The 17,394-nt window shown below is 40.0% G+C and overlaps 1 protein-coding gene across 1 annotated transcript in view; it reads left to right on the forward strand.

The window, feature by feature from the left end:
* Positions 1-16,076, forward strand: part of LOC149235971 (uncharacterized) — a 30,970-nt gene extending 14,894 nt beyond the window's left edge. The window contains exons 3-4 of the mRNA XM_089368732.1: positions 14,377-14,494; positions 15,796-16,076. Coding sequence (XP_089224858.1) covers positions 14,377-14,494; positions 15,796-16,076 — 399 coding nt within the window. The remainder of the gene's footprint in view (positions 1-14,376; positions 14,495-15,795) is intronic.
* Positions 16,077-17,394: the final 1,318 nt, after the last annotated feature.

Genomic DNA, 17,394 nt, shown 5'->3' on the forward strand with positions numbered 1-17,394 from the left:
CTACCATGACTGAGGTATATGAAAGGATACTGGTAGACTGAGTGGAATGAATCAATGAAAAGAATGACTGAAACAAAGGAATATGATGGACAACAAGGAATGTTTCTTTCAAATGAGGTCCGAAAGGGAAATGAATGATAAGGAGCTGTATGAATCTCTGAAGGTATTTCTACACTAACAAAGATACATAAAAATTCCAAGGCTTACCTGATTCTGATGCTCCTTACTCCGATATTTTATTCTGCTGAACGATCTTCTCAGGATCAGGCACTGGTTCAGCTGAGGATTTCTGAAAATAACTCTGAACATGCCTCACCAACTGCACCAGAACTTCAATGTGGAGTCGCCAAAAGATGGTCTTCCTCCAGTGGAGTCGCCAGATAGATGATTACAACCAAAATATGTGTCCAAACCTTGTCTATCATCAAAGCTTGAAATTGTGTCATTTTCCCAGGGAAGCTGAGCTTCAATCCTCCTCTCCCCGGCAATGGCGCCAATTAATGTTATCACCCCAAGAAACTCTCCTAGGTTGTATATCAGAGATGCTCAGGAATATTACAAACTCAACAAAAAATGTTGGATAAATGGTGGATGAATGAAAGAAATAATGCATATTCAAGCCAGATAACCACTTCTACTGTGCTTGGCCCCAGACATGGGTGAACACCCCTAGACTACAAGGCTTTAGACCACCAATTACTCATAGTTTTAAAGAAAATGTGATGATGGAGAAGACTGACCACACCAGTAGATGCATAGGACCCTGTGATGGCTGGTTGCAACCAGCTAAAAGGTCTGTAAATCTGTTTCCTAATGCACAGACAGGATGACAGCTCTCTGGCATTAAGACAATAGAAACCTGCAAACAAATTCAATGATGCATGCTAAATCCTAACACAGAGGTGGGATGACAACCCCTCTAATGCTAAACATTAACAACACATGAATATATGTAAAACAGGCACAACCTGGAACAAGAAGAAGAAGTGGACAGTGAGCAATTAACAACAAAAGAAGCTTGCATCAGCTGAAAATGAAGACCAGACGCTGCAGGTATCACAACAGTTACAATCTCCAGAAGTTGAACCTTACAGCAAAATAACACTCATCAACCTCTTACATTTTGTCTTCTTGGTATATATTGAGGTTTGTTTACAAAATATCTCTGCTACTAAGTGTGGAGGGGTCATAATGGACCACCAACCACATTTACAATCTGAAATGGGCCGCTGCAGCAGATTTGACTACTTTAATGGATGATTTGGACATTCTCTGGCATTCTGTGGTCCTTCTTGGGCAGATGCAGTAACATATGAATGAAACCCATAACCTTTGACTACTTTTAACTGCTCGAGGCAGTCCTATTTATCTTTGGCCATGTTGCTGATTAATTGCAGTTGTTGAAACTTCATTATGCAGGGTACAGGTAGCTGGTTGTCTTCATTGTTTGGCAGCAGTGAGCAGTCGGGAGTGGAACAAACAGTAAGGCGGAAACAGACTGATTAGAAGAACGAAGCTCAGCCATTGGATCGGCTAAATCAACGGTGGAGATGACTTGACGAGGAGTATCAGGAGATAGCGTAGACAGGCGAATGAACATGGGCCGTCGGATGATAAAAATCAATGGTAGAAATCATGCGGGAGGAGCTATCGAGAGGCATACGTGCGGGAGCAACAAGGGCCATCGGATTTGGACGCACCAGATCTGACGGTGATCGCACATGGAAGATACACGATGATTAATGAGCAGGGAATCGGAGGTTTCGCAGGCGGGCGGTTTCCCTACACCGCTTTATGGCGTCGGGCGGTTTTCGTACATGAAGGCGTGATCCAACAGATTCATGACGTGTGGCAGCCCAAAACCACTACCCCCGCGGGTTATCGCGTGCGCAGTTCGTGTGATCGGGGGATGCGTCAGCCGTTGAATCTGCGATGGACGGTGAGATGGCATGGACAAAGCGTGAAGTTTAAAGCGCGGGCTGGCGCGACGGGGATCGTTGGATCACGGTGATCAACGGTGGAGATTTAGCAAACGATGAAAGGTTAGAATGGCTCAGGTTCGTGTTTTAAATACCCGAGCTAAAGAAAAGGATTATACAGAGTTTAAACAGGGTTTTATAGGCAGAAAGTAGGTGAAGTAGAGTATTTAAACTGAGAATAAAAAGGCTTCAGGGAACAAATAAAAATGGCGGGGCTGGGAGAATATGAGGAGAACGAGGGAGGAGAAGGTAGAAAAGCCTACTGCAAGCTTTCATTTTGGCCAAAAACCCACCATTAGACCCGAATTGACCTTTAAACGCTGAAAATTGGTAGCTGAGCTAACAGTAAACAACATGCAGAGCAGAATGTCATAGAGGGTGAAGAAACGACTTACAAGCGGGTTGTATGCCAACAAGAAAAGCTTTGTCCAAAGTCGGGAGTAGAGCTCAAGTTGTAGAAGGAGGAAAATGAAGAACAACGCGCCAGAGAAAAGAAGTTCGTTGCTAAACCCATCGAAAAAGAAGCAGAACCGTTTGATCAAACCTTAGGAGATGAAGGGACGAATGGACTCCAATTTTCCACCTTCCAATACAGTTTTGGAGAGTCCGACTAATGAACTAGAACGAATGAAATGTGTCAATAAATTCAAGCCATGACTTTGGGTTATGGTGTTCTGTTTTGAAATTGAAATTTCATATTAATTTCCAAATCGCAAACATTTAATATATATATATATATATGTGTGTGTGTGTGTGTGTGTGTGTGTGTGTGTATATATATATATATATAGATATATACGTTGTGGTATTGAGCCGAGAGTAAAGATCAAGTTGTAGAAGGAGGAAAATGAAGAACAACGGGCTAGAGAAAAGAAGTTAATTTCTAAACCCATTGAAAAAGAAGCAGAACTGTCCGATCAAACCCTAGGAGATGAAGGTATGGATGGAATCCGCTTGTGCACTTTCAAATACAGTTCTGGATAGTCTGACTAATGAACTGGCACACATGAAATGTGTGAATAAATTCAAGCCATGACTTTGGGTTATGGTGCTTTGTTTTGAAATTGAAATTTCATATTAATTTCCAACACGCAAACATTTAACACACACACACACACACACACACATGTTGTGGTATTTTAATAACTTGGTTTTTAATGAGAGCCTCGACAAATTTAATATTCGTCATAATGCTTTTTTTATTTTATTATATATATATATATATATATATATATTTTACATAGTAAATAGGGTGTGGATGTTAATTACAACTGGTATCAAAGCAAAGGTTTCAAGACTATGGCTAATCATGGGTGTCATGCAGAAAGAGTCAATTTTGCGGACAAAACTGACCTCCCTAGAAGCTAAGGCTTTCTAGTGACAAACAAAACAATCAAGCACTATCTTTCCCTAAATATGCATTTAAAATACAAGCAACCAGGTGTTTAAAGCATACCTTTAGTCCAACGCTGTTGGTAGCAGCCAAACCTCTCCGATCCAGATGAGCTCCTCCTTCTCCTTGAAGCCTGCATTCACTAACAAGCAAACGATTACATAGCACCTGAATAACTCATATAATAAAACATATTAATCATAAAGACCAAGGAGTATATGAAACAAATTATATATAACAACTTGTTGAGAAAAATGAACTTAATTGTATTAATTGGAAACAAAAGAAACCATTACAACCAATGCCTTGGTGTTGTGCAGGTCCCTCCCAGGGTCTAGCAAGAGTTCTCCTTTACTTTGATCAGTTCACCCACTTCCAAATGAAGCTAAGAAAGGATGGGAATCTCTCCTCTCAAGCTCTAAAAGGGAGTCCTAATTTCAGCAGCATCTACCCTTAGGAATGTTCAGCTTTCAACCTCCCCTCCCTCTGGCCCAATGCCTGTATTTATAATGCTTTGGAGGAAGTTAATCAGGTCCACCATCAATGGGATAAGCCCCTCTTTCAATGGGATATCTCCCCTCTTGACGGGATAAGTTCCTCTTTCTTTGGGATGCATGAACCATCTGGAGGTGCTCAATCCACGTCAAACCATCTTCTAGAATGCTCTAGATTCGACCACAAGTAACTTTTTTGAAGTAAAAATTGCGCCTTTTGACCTTTACAGGAGTACGCACCCACCCCTTTATAGACAAAGTGTACAAGTACGCAGGTATCATGAACTTGAGGTGCGTACACGCAGGTAAGGGTAAGAGAAACTGCGTAACTAGAGTTATATTGACTTTTAAGGACTTTCTCTCTTTCTTGGAGTTTGACATGAGGAGTAGAGGTATAAGACTTGCCAAGGAGGATAGTATGACAGTTGATGGAGCCATACCGACTGCAAATAGTCATGGTGACAAATTTTAGTGTAACAGATTGCCCCCTAAAGTGCGAAGCCTGTAGTAGATTAGGGTTTCATATCATCTAGGAAGGGTGAAGCACTTTATCATTTCAAGGATTATCTTGTGGAGAGCCCAGTCGGAACCTGCAAATATTCAACAAAAAATAGATATATAAGATCATATCATCGCTAAGGTAGGCATTCCCATACTCAGATTGAAAACTTTAACTAACAAACTAACTACTGCTCTGATATAGGAATGATTTCGCAGTACATCATAATCATAGACTCATGTAGACACAGTATGGACGCAGCCATCTGTTTATGATTAGTCTACTATATAATGAATACAAAACTCCTCGCAGCCTGGATGGTGGAAACTAGATCCAGGGTCTTCATTTCTACTTCCCGAAATAGTACGATTCCATCCATGCGAATAAATGAGTTGATGTCGAACATGGTAGAAACCACTTGATTACCAGTCGATGATGTAAACTGTTAACAAGTGTGAGAGAGACCACCAGTGATGTCAATGGTTCTCAAAGTACCCAGTACAATCCATGAGATGTGAATGAATGTGTTGATGTCGAACATGTCACAGAATCCTTCGATCGAAAGTCAATGATGTAAACTGTCGTCAAAGGTGAGAAATCTGCCATTGGTGCATGCAGATTTCAAGGTACTGACAATTCCTAGATCATCTTTCTAGATAATGTGCTGATGTCGATAGAAAGCGATCCGTTGCAGGCAAGCCCACAACACGAAATCATAGATCTAGCTGTAAGGACTGACTTAGGGATGGTCAAGATGGATGACAGGTATTTTGCAGATGAATGGTTTATTTGCAATGACCTCTTGAACACATAACGACACAACATATGGCTTTGTGACAATTGACCCAAAGTTAATACCCGGAAACCGGCTGAAGATTTTCAATGTGGTTTGATCAACTATTAGGCAAAGGATTTCCCAACCCAGGTGAATGAAAAGTGTCGTGTTCAAGAGTGGTGATAAGGTTTTTTTGAGACAAAGGATAACAAATAGGCTCATTTCTCTCTCTTTTCCCCCACCATTTCTGGCAAGTACCTCTTTATTTTTTACAAGCTTGAGGAGGATAACATATGCTTGATTATAAGCTCATCCTTCAAATGAGTCCAACTTAGTTTAGATTCAAACCCTAAGAAGGAGTGGTTCGTTCTTTTTTGTAATCGAACAGGTCCTTTACTGTGAAATTTTAACGAGTCCAGTATAGGAGAAACTTGGCGTTTTTCAATTTTAGAGAGTCTGAAAAAACTTAAGAAGACTCCAGGGTTGACCTTTTTCGTAAATTTGTGTCTCCCAAGCCCGAAAAAGTATAAAATAATACTTGAGAGAACCGCTTGATCTTTACGACCAAGGAGTACTTTCATGATTAGTGTCTCTGATCTGAAAAGTAAAAAGCGATCAAGGACACGTCGTTTTATTTCCAATATCGAATTTGAAACGACAAAAATCCGGCAATCTTTTCGTGTTTTTACGGTCAGAAAAGGGCTATAAGAGGACCGTCTTTTAATTCCGTTTTAACGAGTGTAAAAGAAACACTCGGCAATCTTTTCATGTTTTAGGAGTCAGAAAAGGGCTTAAAGATGACTCTGATGTTTTTATTTGTAAAAAATGACATTTTTCCTTGAAAATCCTTTATCCTGCACAAAAACCAACACATTACTCATACCTGTTGAAGATAGATAAAAATACTTTGAAAAATACCTTTTCATGGTGAAAAATAAACAAATTTACCATTTATTTACCCAAAAAACCTATAAAAAGGGCTTTTACCAATTCATTTTTACCATTTTACTGTTGAGGAGAGAAAAAGGGCTTTTGGCAAGAAACTTCCCGTGGACATTGCGGAGAATCCGACCGTTGAAATCGAACACCGTCTCTTTCAGGTAATTTTGAACATCCTCCTCTTCATTTTCATCTGTTTAGAATTCTTTTTTAGGCCCTAGATTTCATTTTTGGAGGCTTTGGGGTTTCAAGATCCGCCTTTCGGGGTACGCAGGTGCCACACTAGGGACCCGCGTACCCCGACATTTTCTCAGTTGGGAAAATGCCGGGCGTACGCACCTTGCCTTAAGGGAACTTGCGTACGCACGCTCTTTTCCTAAAGGCGGGGTGCGTACCCCGCGAAACAAGTTTTCAAACCCCAAATTCTCCAAATTGGACCAATTTTTTTTGATTTCATGGATTCTAATGGATGTTTTCTTGTGTGTAGATTGTCCACCATGCTTGATTGGCGCGAGAGATAGCAAGAAGATGTTGATTTTTCCGCCATTAATCATCAGCCGTCAATTGATGCTTTGAAGGCATGCGACCTTTATAAATACTGGGCCATACCTGGCATGAGGGCCCAAGTGCGCTTTCTAGAGTGGCTGGTAGAAAGATGGAACGTTCAGGACCAGTGTTTTGTTTCAACAACCGTGTAAAACCCTTTGTAACCTCGGCGTAGTTAGGAATGAATCGTCTTAAAAAGTTTGCTTTCCCCTGCAAACTTTGGAGTTGGTGAAGACTCGAAGGAGGAGGCAATTTGATGATAGCTTCTACCTTCGAGGGATCGACGCGAATGCCGGCTTTCGAAACTACAAATCCCAGTAATCGACCCACTTCTATACAGAAGACACATTTGTGTGGGTTCAACCGAATACGATAATGCCTACACCTCATGAAGATTTCTCGTAAATGGACAAGGTGGTCAGCTCGATGTAATGAATGAGCAGGCAAATCATCGAGATACGGTTGCACAATGTGTTTGATGTCATGAAACGCATAAGACATCACCCTTTGAAAAGTTGCTCCGACATTCTTAAGCCCAAAAGGTAATTTGCAATAAGCAAATGTCCCCCATGGACAAATGAAAGTCGTTTTTGGTTGATCGACAGGTAGAATATTGATTTGATTGTAACCAGAAAAACCGTCCATAAAGGAAAATATTTCACTGCCGGCACAATCATCAATTATTTGATCGATATAGGGTGTTGGGTAGTTGTCCTTCGGACAAGCTCGATTAATGTCCCTATAATCGATGCATATTCTTATTGTTCCCTGTTTTTTGTTAACCGGAACAATATTCGATACCCAATCTGTTAACGGGATCGGATAAATGAAACCTGCTTTCAACAGTTTTTCAACTTCTGCTTTAATTGCAGCCGCTTTTCGTGGGTGAATTTGACGCAAACGTTGCCGGACGAGTTTAACGTCCGGGTAAGTCTTGATCTCATGAACAACAATCGCGGGATCAATTCCTGGCATTTCCTCATAGGACCAGGCAAACACGTCGCGGAATTCTTGAAATAGGGCCTTGTATGTCTGAATTTCGTCATCTGTACACGAGGCACCTATATGAATGTTCTCAACAATTCCGGGCTTAACTGAAATGTCAATGGGAATAGTTCGAGAAATGTTTCCCAAATTCAGCTCGGAATCAGGATGTTTCATTGGATTCTGAGCTTCTTTGACATATTCAGCTGTAAAGATTGATGAGAAATCATTGTCAAAACGATCATCCTCAGGTAAAAACGAAGATCTGTGATGGAGATCTTCCCATGGTAAATCATCTACACACAGGATTTCACGAAGTTTCTCGTCAGATGACACAACTTCGGGAAACGCTATTAACTCCGAGGTTGACGTGAAAAGTGATTCCTCACGAACCACATTCATTTGGTCGATTTTGGTTGAACGCGGGTCGGTAAAAGACTGCGCAGCTTCATAGGCAATTTAATATGGACTCAACGGCATAGCATCACCAAATGAGTCTATCTCAGATTCAGAAGGAACGATCCAAGGATCGTCATAAACAATGGTGTCTGATGTAATCATATGAATAGATGCAAACGAAGACAATGCGTTGATTGGAGGAAAAGGAAAAGTTCCCAGTAAACCGGCATCTTTAACTAATCCTACTCCAACATCCTTGTATGGGATAGTCGTTTTACTGACATGCTGAATACTCTCTGAAGAGGATGGGTCGGATGAAAAATAAGCCACCTGGTCTATTGTTACGATCTTGCCATTATGTGGAAACTTTATTACTCGAAAGACCGATGAAACGACCGCTGTCATAGCGTAAGACCAACTTCGACCCAAGAGAAGGTTGTAGTCTAGAGGGGCATCAACCACCTCCACATCTAGACTAACAGTTTTTCCTTCAACCCCTATAGGCAAATCCTGAAGAATGCCAAAAGGATGGAACCCACGGCCATCAAAGGCCCTAAGAATTGTCGGGGATTGATTTAGTGAAGGAGAACCAAGCGATCTCCAAGCGATCTCATTCTAATAGGCGTCCCTATCCCTGAAAATCAACCTACTATTGATCTAAGGGAGCGTGAATCCATTTTTTACAGTCCACCTAGAAGTACTACTTGGTATCTTTCTTTAACTAATTATTTGGACAACTCAGGGTTAAGTTTTTCTCCACCTCGTGCTCCTTATCCACCTAGAGGTCTTTATACTCCCGTAAATATGTCTGGTTAGTCGTCCATGTTTAGTCAATCGCCTGAATCCTTTTTGTACGGCGGTCCTTCTATTCCCTCTGGGTATCAGTCACTTTCTGGTACTTTTGTGGGAGCATCTCCTCAACCCATTGAACATGGGTTATTAACTGGAAACAATGGTAATAAACCGTTGAGCGTAGGAGACATTTACATGATGTTAGGTTCAATTCCCAGTTCTCAACCTCAAGGTGGCCAGTTACCGCCTGGGGGGCAGCCTCAATTAATGCCTAGGGGGCAACCTCAAGGTACACAAATTGAGGCTGGGGTTGACCTTGAGGAATGTACTGTACCATGGGTACATACTGTCCTTGAGGTTTCCCCCCAGGCGTTAATTGAGGCTTCCCCCCAGGCGGTAACTGGCCACCTTGAGGTTGAGAACTGGGAATTGAACCTGACATCATGTAAATGTCTCCTACGCTCAACGGTTTATTACCATTGTTTCCAGTTAATAACCCATGTTCAATGGGTTGAGGAGATGCTCCCGCAAAAGTACCAGAAAGTGACTAATACCCAGAGGGAACAGAAGGACCGTCGTACAAAAAGGATTCAGGCGATTGAGTAAACATGGATGACTGACCAGACATATTTACAGGAGTATAAAGACCTCCAGGTGGATAAGGAGCACGAGGTGGAGAAAAACTTAACCCTGAGTTGTCCAAATAATTAGTTAAAGAAAGATACCAAGTAGTACTTCTAGGTGGACTGTAAAAAATGGATTCACGCTCCCTTAGATCAATAGTAGGTTGATTTTCAGGGATAGGGACGCCTATTTCTTCTTCTGGAGCAATTTCTTCAATAGCTATCAAACCAGAAGGAAGATTTTCGGTGATGACTCTTTCTACCCTAGGTGAATCAGGAGCACTAGAAGTTGGAGAGACTAACCCCGATGTTGGAGTAACAGGTTCAGATATCTCAGGTTCTTCGCCTATATCACTAGTAGATGAAAAACTACCAGCAAGTTCGGAAACCGAAATAGCTTCAGGATTATAACCTGTTTCTAGAGTTTGGTAATCAGGATGAACTACCAACGAAGACTCTCCTTCTTCAGGTGAACCTACTTTACTGCCACTAGGAGTTACGAGGACTTTCAAACCTTCGTAATGACCCGGGATGTCTTCAGGAGGTTGGCCCCGAAGTCTACGGGACTTCCTCAATAAATCGGCCACGGTTACAACCTCAGGAGACTGGCCCCGAAGTCTACGAGACTGTCTCGGTAATTCAGCCACAGTTAAAACTTTTAACTACTGCACACACAAACAAAGTAAAATCTCAAAGCAAACTGCCTAAAGTCTCTAAAGAACCAAACAAATTCGAATCACACGCCTAAAGAATCTAGGGCGTCAAACCATACACAAACAGTAACCTTCTGGACCGAAAACACTAGTTGGTGATGAAATCCAACATCGCAGAATTCAGTACATAAGTGGCGGGTGGAACAGTTACCCCGGCAACCTGCTTAATGAATAGACTGGCACAAGTTCCTCCACTTTAACCGTCTCGAGTGAAGTGAACCCCCCAGAAAATCCAAGTGAGTCTAGCCGACGTCTGCTCCAGGTACAGTGGGATCTTCCCTCCACCGTCACCTTGGGTAGAACCCTAAAGATAATAGTCACTAAGGTCACCAACAACAACAAATATACCTGGGGGAACAGTTTACGATCCGATAGCACGCAAGGGCAGAGTAACAAGCTCAATCCCCTTGCCGTCTCATTGAAAATAATCTAAGGTTTACCGACAAGTGACCCCAGGCTCCTCGACAATGGTTAATCCGAGGTTTACCATTTGTAGTACGTGCGTATCTGGCGTCGTTCCCAATGAAGGAGGATTGATCCCCTCACTGGTTCGGACACGATCTCGTGCTTCTCCTTTAAGAGGAGCTTTCCCAGAGCATAAATGTAACTATTGGATTTATCCTACCACAAGATGAGCTACTTGTTTGGTTTTTCTATCTTGGAGAGTTAATTACTCTCCTACTCCAAGACACTAGCCTGATCTATGTTGGTGTTTCAGAGCCCTAGTAAATAAAAAGTTACTAAGTTAATTTTACTTTAAGCGTTAATTTTTATGGCTTTTCTTTAGGACAAAAGGTAGCGGAGATGAAACTGATGGTGTGTAGACTCGACTCAAATCCACTAAAAAGATGCACCTAAGATGATTTAAACTATCTTTTCTTTTTCAATGAATTCCCTAGCTAAGAGAGTTGGAAAATGCAAAATTTATAAAGACAACTTTCTTGGCAATAAAAATCAAAGAAACAATCTCTTTATCTTTTCCAAAGCACACAACACATGACCACTAATTATTTGCACGAAAACTTCCTTTCTCTTTTCAAAGACTTCAAATGCTACTAAAACAAACTTTCCTCAAAAGAGTTTTTGTATTTTTCCTATTTTAACAAAGCATGTAAAACTACTTAACAAAAAACAATTTTAAAATCTATGAAAATCAAATCAATTTTACCTAAAAGCAAATCTAAGAGAAATTTACCTAAAAGCAAATCTAATGAGGTAAAAGCCTACAAAATATAATTCCAGGATGTTTTACTCAGTTACAATTCAACCAAGGACTAATTCATGCAGAATCATAAACCAGTCAAAAACAAAAATAAAAAGCTTTTGCTCTTTTTCTTAAGAATGAAATTCACAGCTTAACCAAAAATCCTTCTCGAAATTCCGCAAAGAGACAACACAAAGGTAGGTTTCTCACAAAGGTGGATTTTATGAAAGGTCCGACTTCTAAGAAGACTGAAAAGACCAGGGATATCCGAGGTTTTTACAACTTCTAAAGCCAAAGTCACTACAAGACCAATACAAAAATCAAACCTAGGGCTAGAACTTCTATGAACTTCACTAAAACCCTTGATGCTAATGAAACAAGCTTAGATGAAGACTTCTGACAGGTAACCAGTGGATCTGGGCAGCAAAAAACAAATTATAAACAAAATCTAATGGGTAAAAAGGAAAAAATGGAAAATTTCTAGACTTTTGACAGGGTACGCAGGCAGCCTATTTGCACAGGTGCGGCCACGCTCTGTGTACAAAGCAGAAGTGCGTACAGGTACGCACTGTGCTTAACGCAGAGAGTGCGTACTGCTCTCAAAACCAAGAGAAATAAAAACTAACTCAACCCTAAGATATTCCACCCAAATTCACAGTCAATCAGTCAAAAACCAGAAAGAAATCGACTTTTCTCAAATCAAAGTATCAATCAAAAGAGAAATCAATCAAATCCATGGATTCCCCAGTATGGTCGCCATTTTGTCATGCGGAAAGAGTCAATTTTGTGGACAAAACCGACCTCCCTAGAAGCTAAGGCTTTCTAGTGACAAACAAAACAATCAAGCACTATCTTTTCCTAAATATGGATTTAAAATACAAGCAACCAGGGGTTTAAAGCATACCTTTAGTCCAACGCTGTTGGTAGCAGCCAAGCCTCTCCGATCCAGATGAGCTCCTTCTTCTCCTTGAAGCCTGCATTCACTAACAAGCAAACGATTACATAGCACCTGAATAACTCATATAATAAAACATATTCATCATAAAGACCAAGGAGTATATGAAACAAATTATATATAACAACTTGTTGAGAAAAATGAACTTAATTGTATTAATTGGAAACAAAAGAAACCATTACAACCAGTGCCTTGGTGTTGTGCAGGTCCCTCCCAGGGTCCAGCAAGAGTTCTCCTTTACTTTGATCAGCTCACCCACTTCCAAATGAAGCTAAGAAAGGATGGGAATCTCTCCTCTCAAGCTCTAAAAGGGAGTCCTAATTTCAGCAGCATCTACCCTTAGGAATGTTCGGCTTTCAACCTCCTCTCCCTCTGGCGCAATTCCTGTATTTATAATGCTTTGGAGGAAGTTAATCAGGTCCACCATCAATGGGATAATCCCCTCTTTCAATGGGATAGCTCCCCTCTTGATGGGATAAGTTCCTCTTTCTTTGGGATGCATGAACCATCTGGAGGCGCTCAATCCACGCCAAACCATCTTCTAGAATGCTCTAGATTCGACCACAAGTAACTTTTTTGAAGTAAAACTTGCGCCTTTTGACCTTTACAGGAGTACGCACCCACCCCTTTACAGACAGAGCATACAAGTACGCAGGTATCATGAACTTGAGGTGCATACACGCAGGTAAGGGTAAGAGAAACTGCGTAACCAGAGTTATATTGACTTTTAAGGACTTTCTCTCTTTCTTGGAGTTTGACATGAGGAGCAGAGGTATAAGACTTGCCAAGGAGGACAGTATGACAGTTGATGGAGCCATACCGACTGCAAATAGTCATGGTGACAAATTTTAGTGTAACAATGGTAACGAAGAAACCATTATTGTGTTAATGCAAAGAGAGAGTCGAAGAAAAAAAACCAAGAGAAATATGCGGAGAGGAGTTGGACCCCCAACTTGGCCAGAGGCACCGTATGGCGAGGCCAACCCAGAAATGTGGATATAGTTGGGGGAAGAGTCCCATCAAGAAAATGCTACACTACTAGAAACTGTTCAGAAACTGTGATTTGAAATGAGTAATTTGAGGGTTGACAATGAAAAATTAAGACAGGAACAAGAAAGGATTTTGAAAATCTTATCTGATAAACAAAACCAACGGGAACCCAACCCAAGTTCTGGTGAGGGGAACAAGACCAATACCTTTAGACAAAAGGAAGGTCATGTATAATCTGAGGGAAGATTTGAAAATGTTTCTGAAGGAAAAGAAAATAAAAGGCAGAAAATTGAACTGCAAGGGGAATTCAAGAAGATAAAACCTCCAAACTTTGACGGTGAGGTTGAGGAGGCAACTGAAGCCTAGTTAATTAATATGAATAAATACTTCCAAATCTATGAGTATGGTGAAAATATTAAAGCTCGATTGGAAATATACCAATTACAGGGTAAAGCTACTATGTGGTGGGAAGAGATTAAAACTATCTAGAAAATAGAGGAGCAGGAAGTGACTTCAACGAAATTCCAAAAATATTTTAAGGACAAGTATCTGACCAAATGATTCTATGGAAACAAGGTAAGGGAATTTCATGATTTAAGGTTGGATTAGTGAACAATATATGAGTTAATAACCCGGTTTACCTCTTTGCTGAGATACATTCCAAACATCCAAGAAGAGAAGGTGAAGGTACAACGGTTCACTAGTAGCTTACCTGCCTTTATGAGGGAAAAAATGGAATTTGATAATCCAAAAACGATGGATGAGGCAGTTTGGAAGACTATAATATGCTACCAGAAAATGAAACAAAGAGAAGAGGGCACTCAACATGGGTCCTTTAAAAAGGACAAAAAGGATTTCCGAAGAGCAACAAGAACATGAAAATTTCAGATGGAAAGAATGCACACCTCAGACCTCAGACCAAGTTTACTAGAAGGAATCCTCAAAAATCTGGTGTACAAACTGAAAACAAACAGACTGAGGCAGTAAGAAAACCATAAAAAAAACAAAAACAAAACCCCCCTTTGCAATGTTGGGGATGCATAGAACCCCATTACTATAAGAATTGTCCTCATCGTATGTGAGCTGAGTAGGTTACTAATGTGCAGGAAGCCTCCACAGTGGGTGAAGTAGCTAGAAGCATACCTAGAATAAATGCAGCTTTGGATGATAATCAAGCAGAATATCAACCCACCATGGTAGAACTAGAAGGTAATATATCTAGCCACTCTGTTTCTATTTTGATAGATCCAAGGCAAGTTTGAGTTACATTAGTCCAAAAGTAGTGGAAAAATGTCATTCCAAGAAATGAAATTTAGGGAATCCATGGTTGGTGCAATTAGCTACCGGAGCTAAACGAAGAGTACACGCTAAGATTGAAAAATATCCTATCAAAATAGGAGATCAAAAGGTTCAAATGGACCTAAATATATTACCTTTAGGCTCGTATGATGTACTAGTCAGAATGGATTGGCTAGAAAAACATTGGTCCTTAGTGGATTGCAAAGAAAAAACTATTAGCTTCCTTGATGAAGAGGGAACTAGACGAGAAATTCAGGGAATTAAAAGAGTTGTTAAACTATGACCAATTACAGCCAACCAGCTAGGAAAATGTATCTGGAAAGGTTGTCAAATTTATGTTGTACAAGTGGGTTATACTAACTCTAAGGATAAGACTCCTTCCCTAGAAAATATTCCCATAATACAAGAATTCATTGATGTATTCCTAGAGGAGATACCTGGGCTACCTCCTAAATGAGATATTGATTTTACCATTGAATTAGTTCCAGGAGCAACCCCTGTGTCCAAAACCCCTTATCACATGAGTATACCTAAGTTAACAGAACTCAAGATGCAACTGCAAGAGCTTCTAGATAAAGGTTACATACAACCAAGTGTGTCACCTTGGGGAGCATCTGTACTTTTTTTTACTGAAAAGGGATGGTACATTGCTATTATGCATTAATTATAGATATTTAAACAAGCTCACCATCAAGAACAATACCCCTTACCTCATATTGACGATTTATTTGATGAAGTCAAGGGAGCTAGTGTGTTCTCAAAGATAGATTTACGTTTTGGATATCATCATATTCATATTAAAGATGAAGACATTTGTAAAACAACATTTCAAACTTGCTATGGTCATTATGAGTTCATGGTACTGCCCGTTGGGCTTACCAACGCCCCTGCTACTTTCATGAGTCTCATGAATGGTATATTTCACCCATATTTAGACAAGTTTGTCTTGATTTTTATCAATGATATTCTGATTTACTCAAAGAACATGGAAGAACATAAGAAGCATTTGAGGATAGTATTACAAACTTTGTGTGACAACCAACTTTATGCTAAATACAACAAATGTGATTTTTTCAAAGACCAAATTTAGTATTTAGGACATATTATTTCGTCGGAAGGCATAGCAGTAGATCCTGAAAAGATCCGAACCATCATGGAATGGTATGTTCCTAAAAATGTTGTTGATATTCAGTCTTTCATGGGGTTGGCAGGTTATTACCGTCGTTTTATAGAAGGGTTCTCTAGGATTGCATATCCTATAACTTCACTTCAGAAAAAGGGAAAAGCTTTTAATTGGACAACCAAGTGCCAGCAAAGCTTTGAGCAGTTGAAGCATGCATTAACCACCACCCCAGTATTAAAGGTAGCAGATCCGAAAAAGGAGTACACAGTGTGCATTGATGCGAGTCTAGAAGGAATTGGAGGAGTGCTGATGCAGGAAGGAAATGTGATAGCTTACGAATCTCGTAAGTTAAAAGAACACAAACAATGATACTTTGCTTATGACTTAGAATTAACTGCAGTAGTTCACGCATTAAAGGTTTGGCAACATTACTTGTTGGGAAAGAAATTTCTTTTAATGACTAATCACAGTAGTTTAACAAGTTTTTTTAACTAGCCTAATTTGAACGCTCGTCAAGCTAGGTGGAATTATTTTTTGAGCGAATTCGAGTTTGAGATTAAATGCCTTAAAGGCAAGGAGAATCGAGTGGCTGATGCACTAAGAAGAAAGACACACTGTGTATACGAGATTTTGTATAGTCGAATGAAGATTGAATTTACTGCAAAAATTCAAGAAATTTCTTAGCAAGACCCTGAATATAGATTCCTATGGAAGCAAGAAAGAGAAACACATAATTCGAATCGACAAACTAAGTATAGTATAAACAATGAAGACATGTTAACCTTTAGAGGTAGGATATATGTTCCCAATCAAATCGCTATCAAACAATTCATGTTAGATGAGTTTCATAAGAACCCTTATGCGGCCCACCCAGGCTATCAAAAACTGTTCTCTGCAATTAAGCAGGAATATTTCTGGCCAAGCATGAGAAAATATATTACTGAATATCTGGAAAAGTGTATGGAATTCCAGCAGGTAAAAGCAGAGCATCAACACCCTGTTGGATTACTTCATCCTCTACCCATACCTGAGTGGAAGTGGGACACAATTACTTTGGACTTTGTTACCTGTTTACTAAGAAGAAAAATGATTCTATCTTGGTAGTAGTAGATAAACTAAGCAAAACAACTCATTTTATACCGGTTAAATCCACATTTAAAGCTATTGAAATTGCAGATATATTTATGAAGGAAGTATTTCAAGTACATGGGATACCTCGGGTGGTGATCTCAGACAACAATGTCAAATTTACATCAACATTTTGGAAGGCCCTTTTCATGAGTTTGGGTACAAAAATTCAATTCAGTACCATTTATCACCCTCAAGTTAATGGTAAAACTAAGCATATTAATGAGGTAATGGAAGATATGCTGCGTATGTATGTAATGCAGTAGCCAACCAAGTGGGAAGAATATCTCCACTTAGTTGAGTTTTCTTATAATAACAACTACCATGAATCCTTGAAGATGAGTCCTTTTGAGGTGTTATATGGAAGAAAATGTAGAGTTCCTATCAACTCGTATAACCCGAGGATAAATTGGTGTTGGGGCCTGACATGTTAGCGGAAATTGAATAAGCAGTAAGAAATGTACACCAGAATTTAAAGGCTTCCCAAGACAGGAAGAAGTTGCACACAGATAAAGGAGGACATATAAAGAATACCAAGTAGGATATCATGTCTACATCA

Source organism: Pinus tabuliformis, chromosome 8 (assembly GCF_031772625.1).
Source record: "Pinus tabuliformis cultivar Carrire ecotype Pingquan chromosome 8, CPIR1, whole genome shotgun sequence".
Classification (NCBI taxonomy): Eukaryota; Viridiplantae; Streptophyta; class Pinopsida; order Pinales; family Pinaceae; genus Pinus; species Pinus tabuliformis.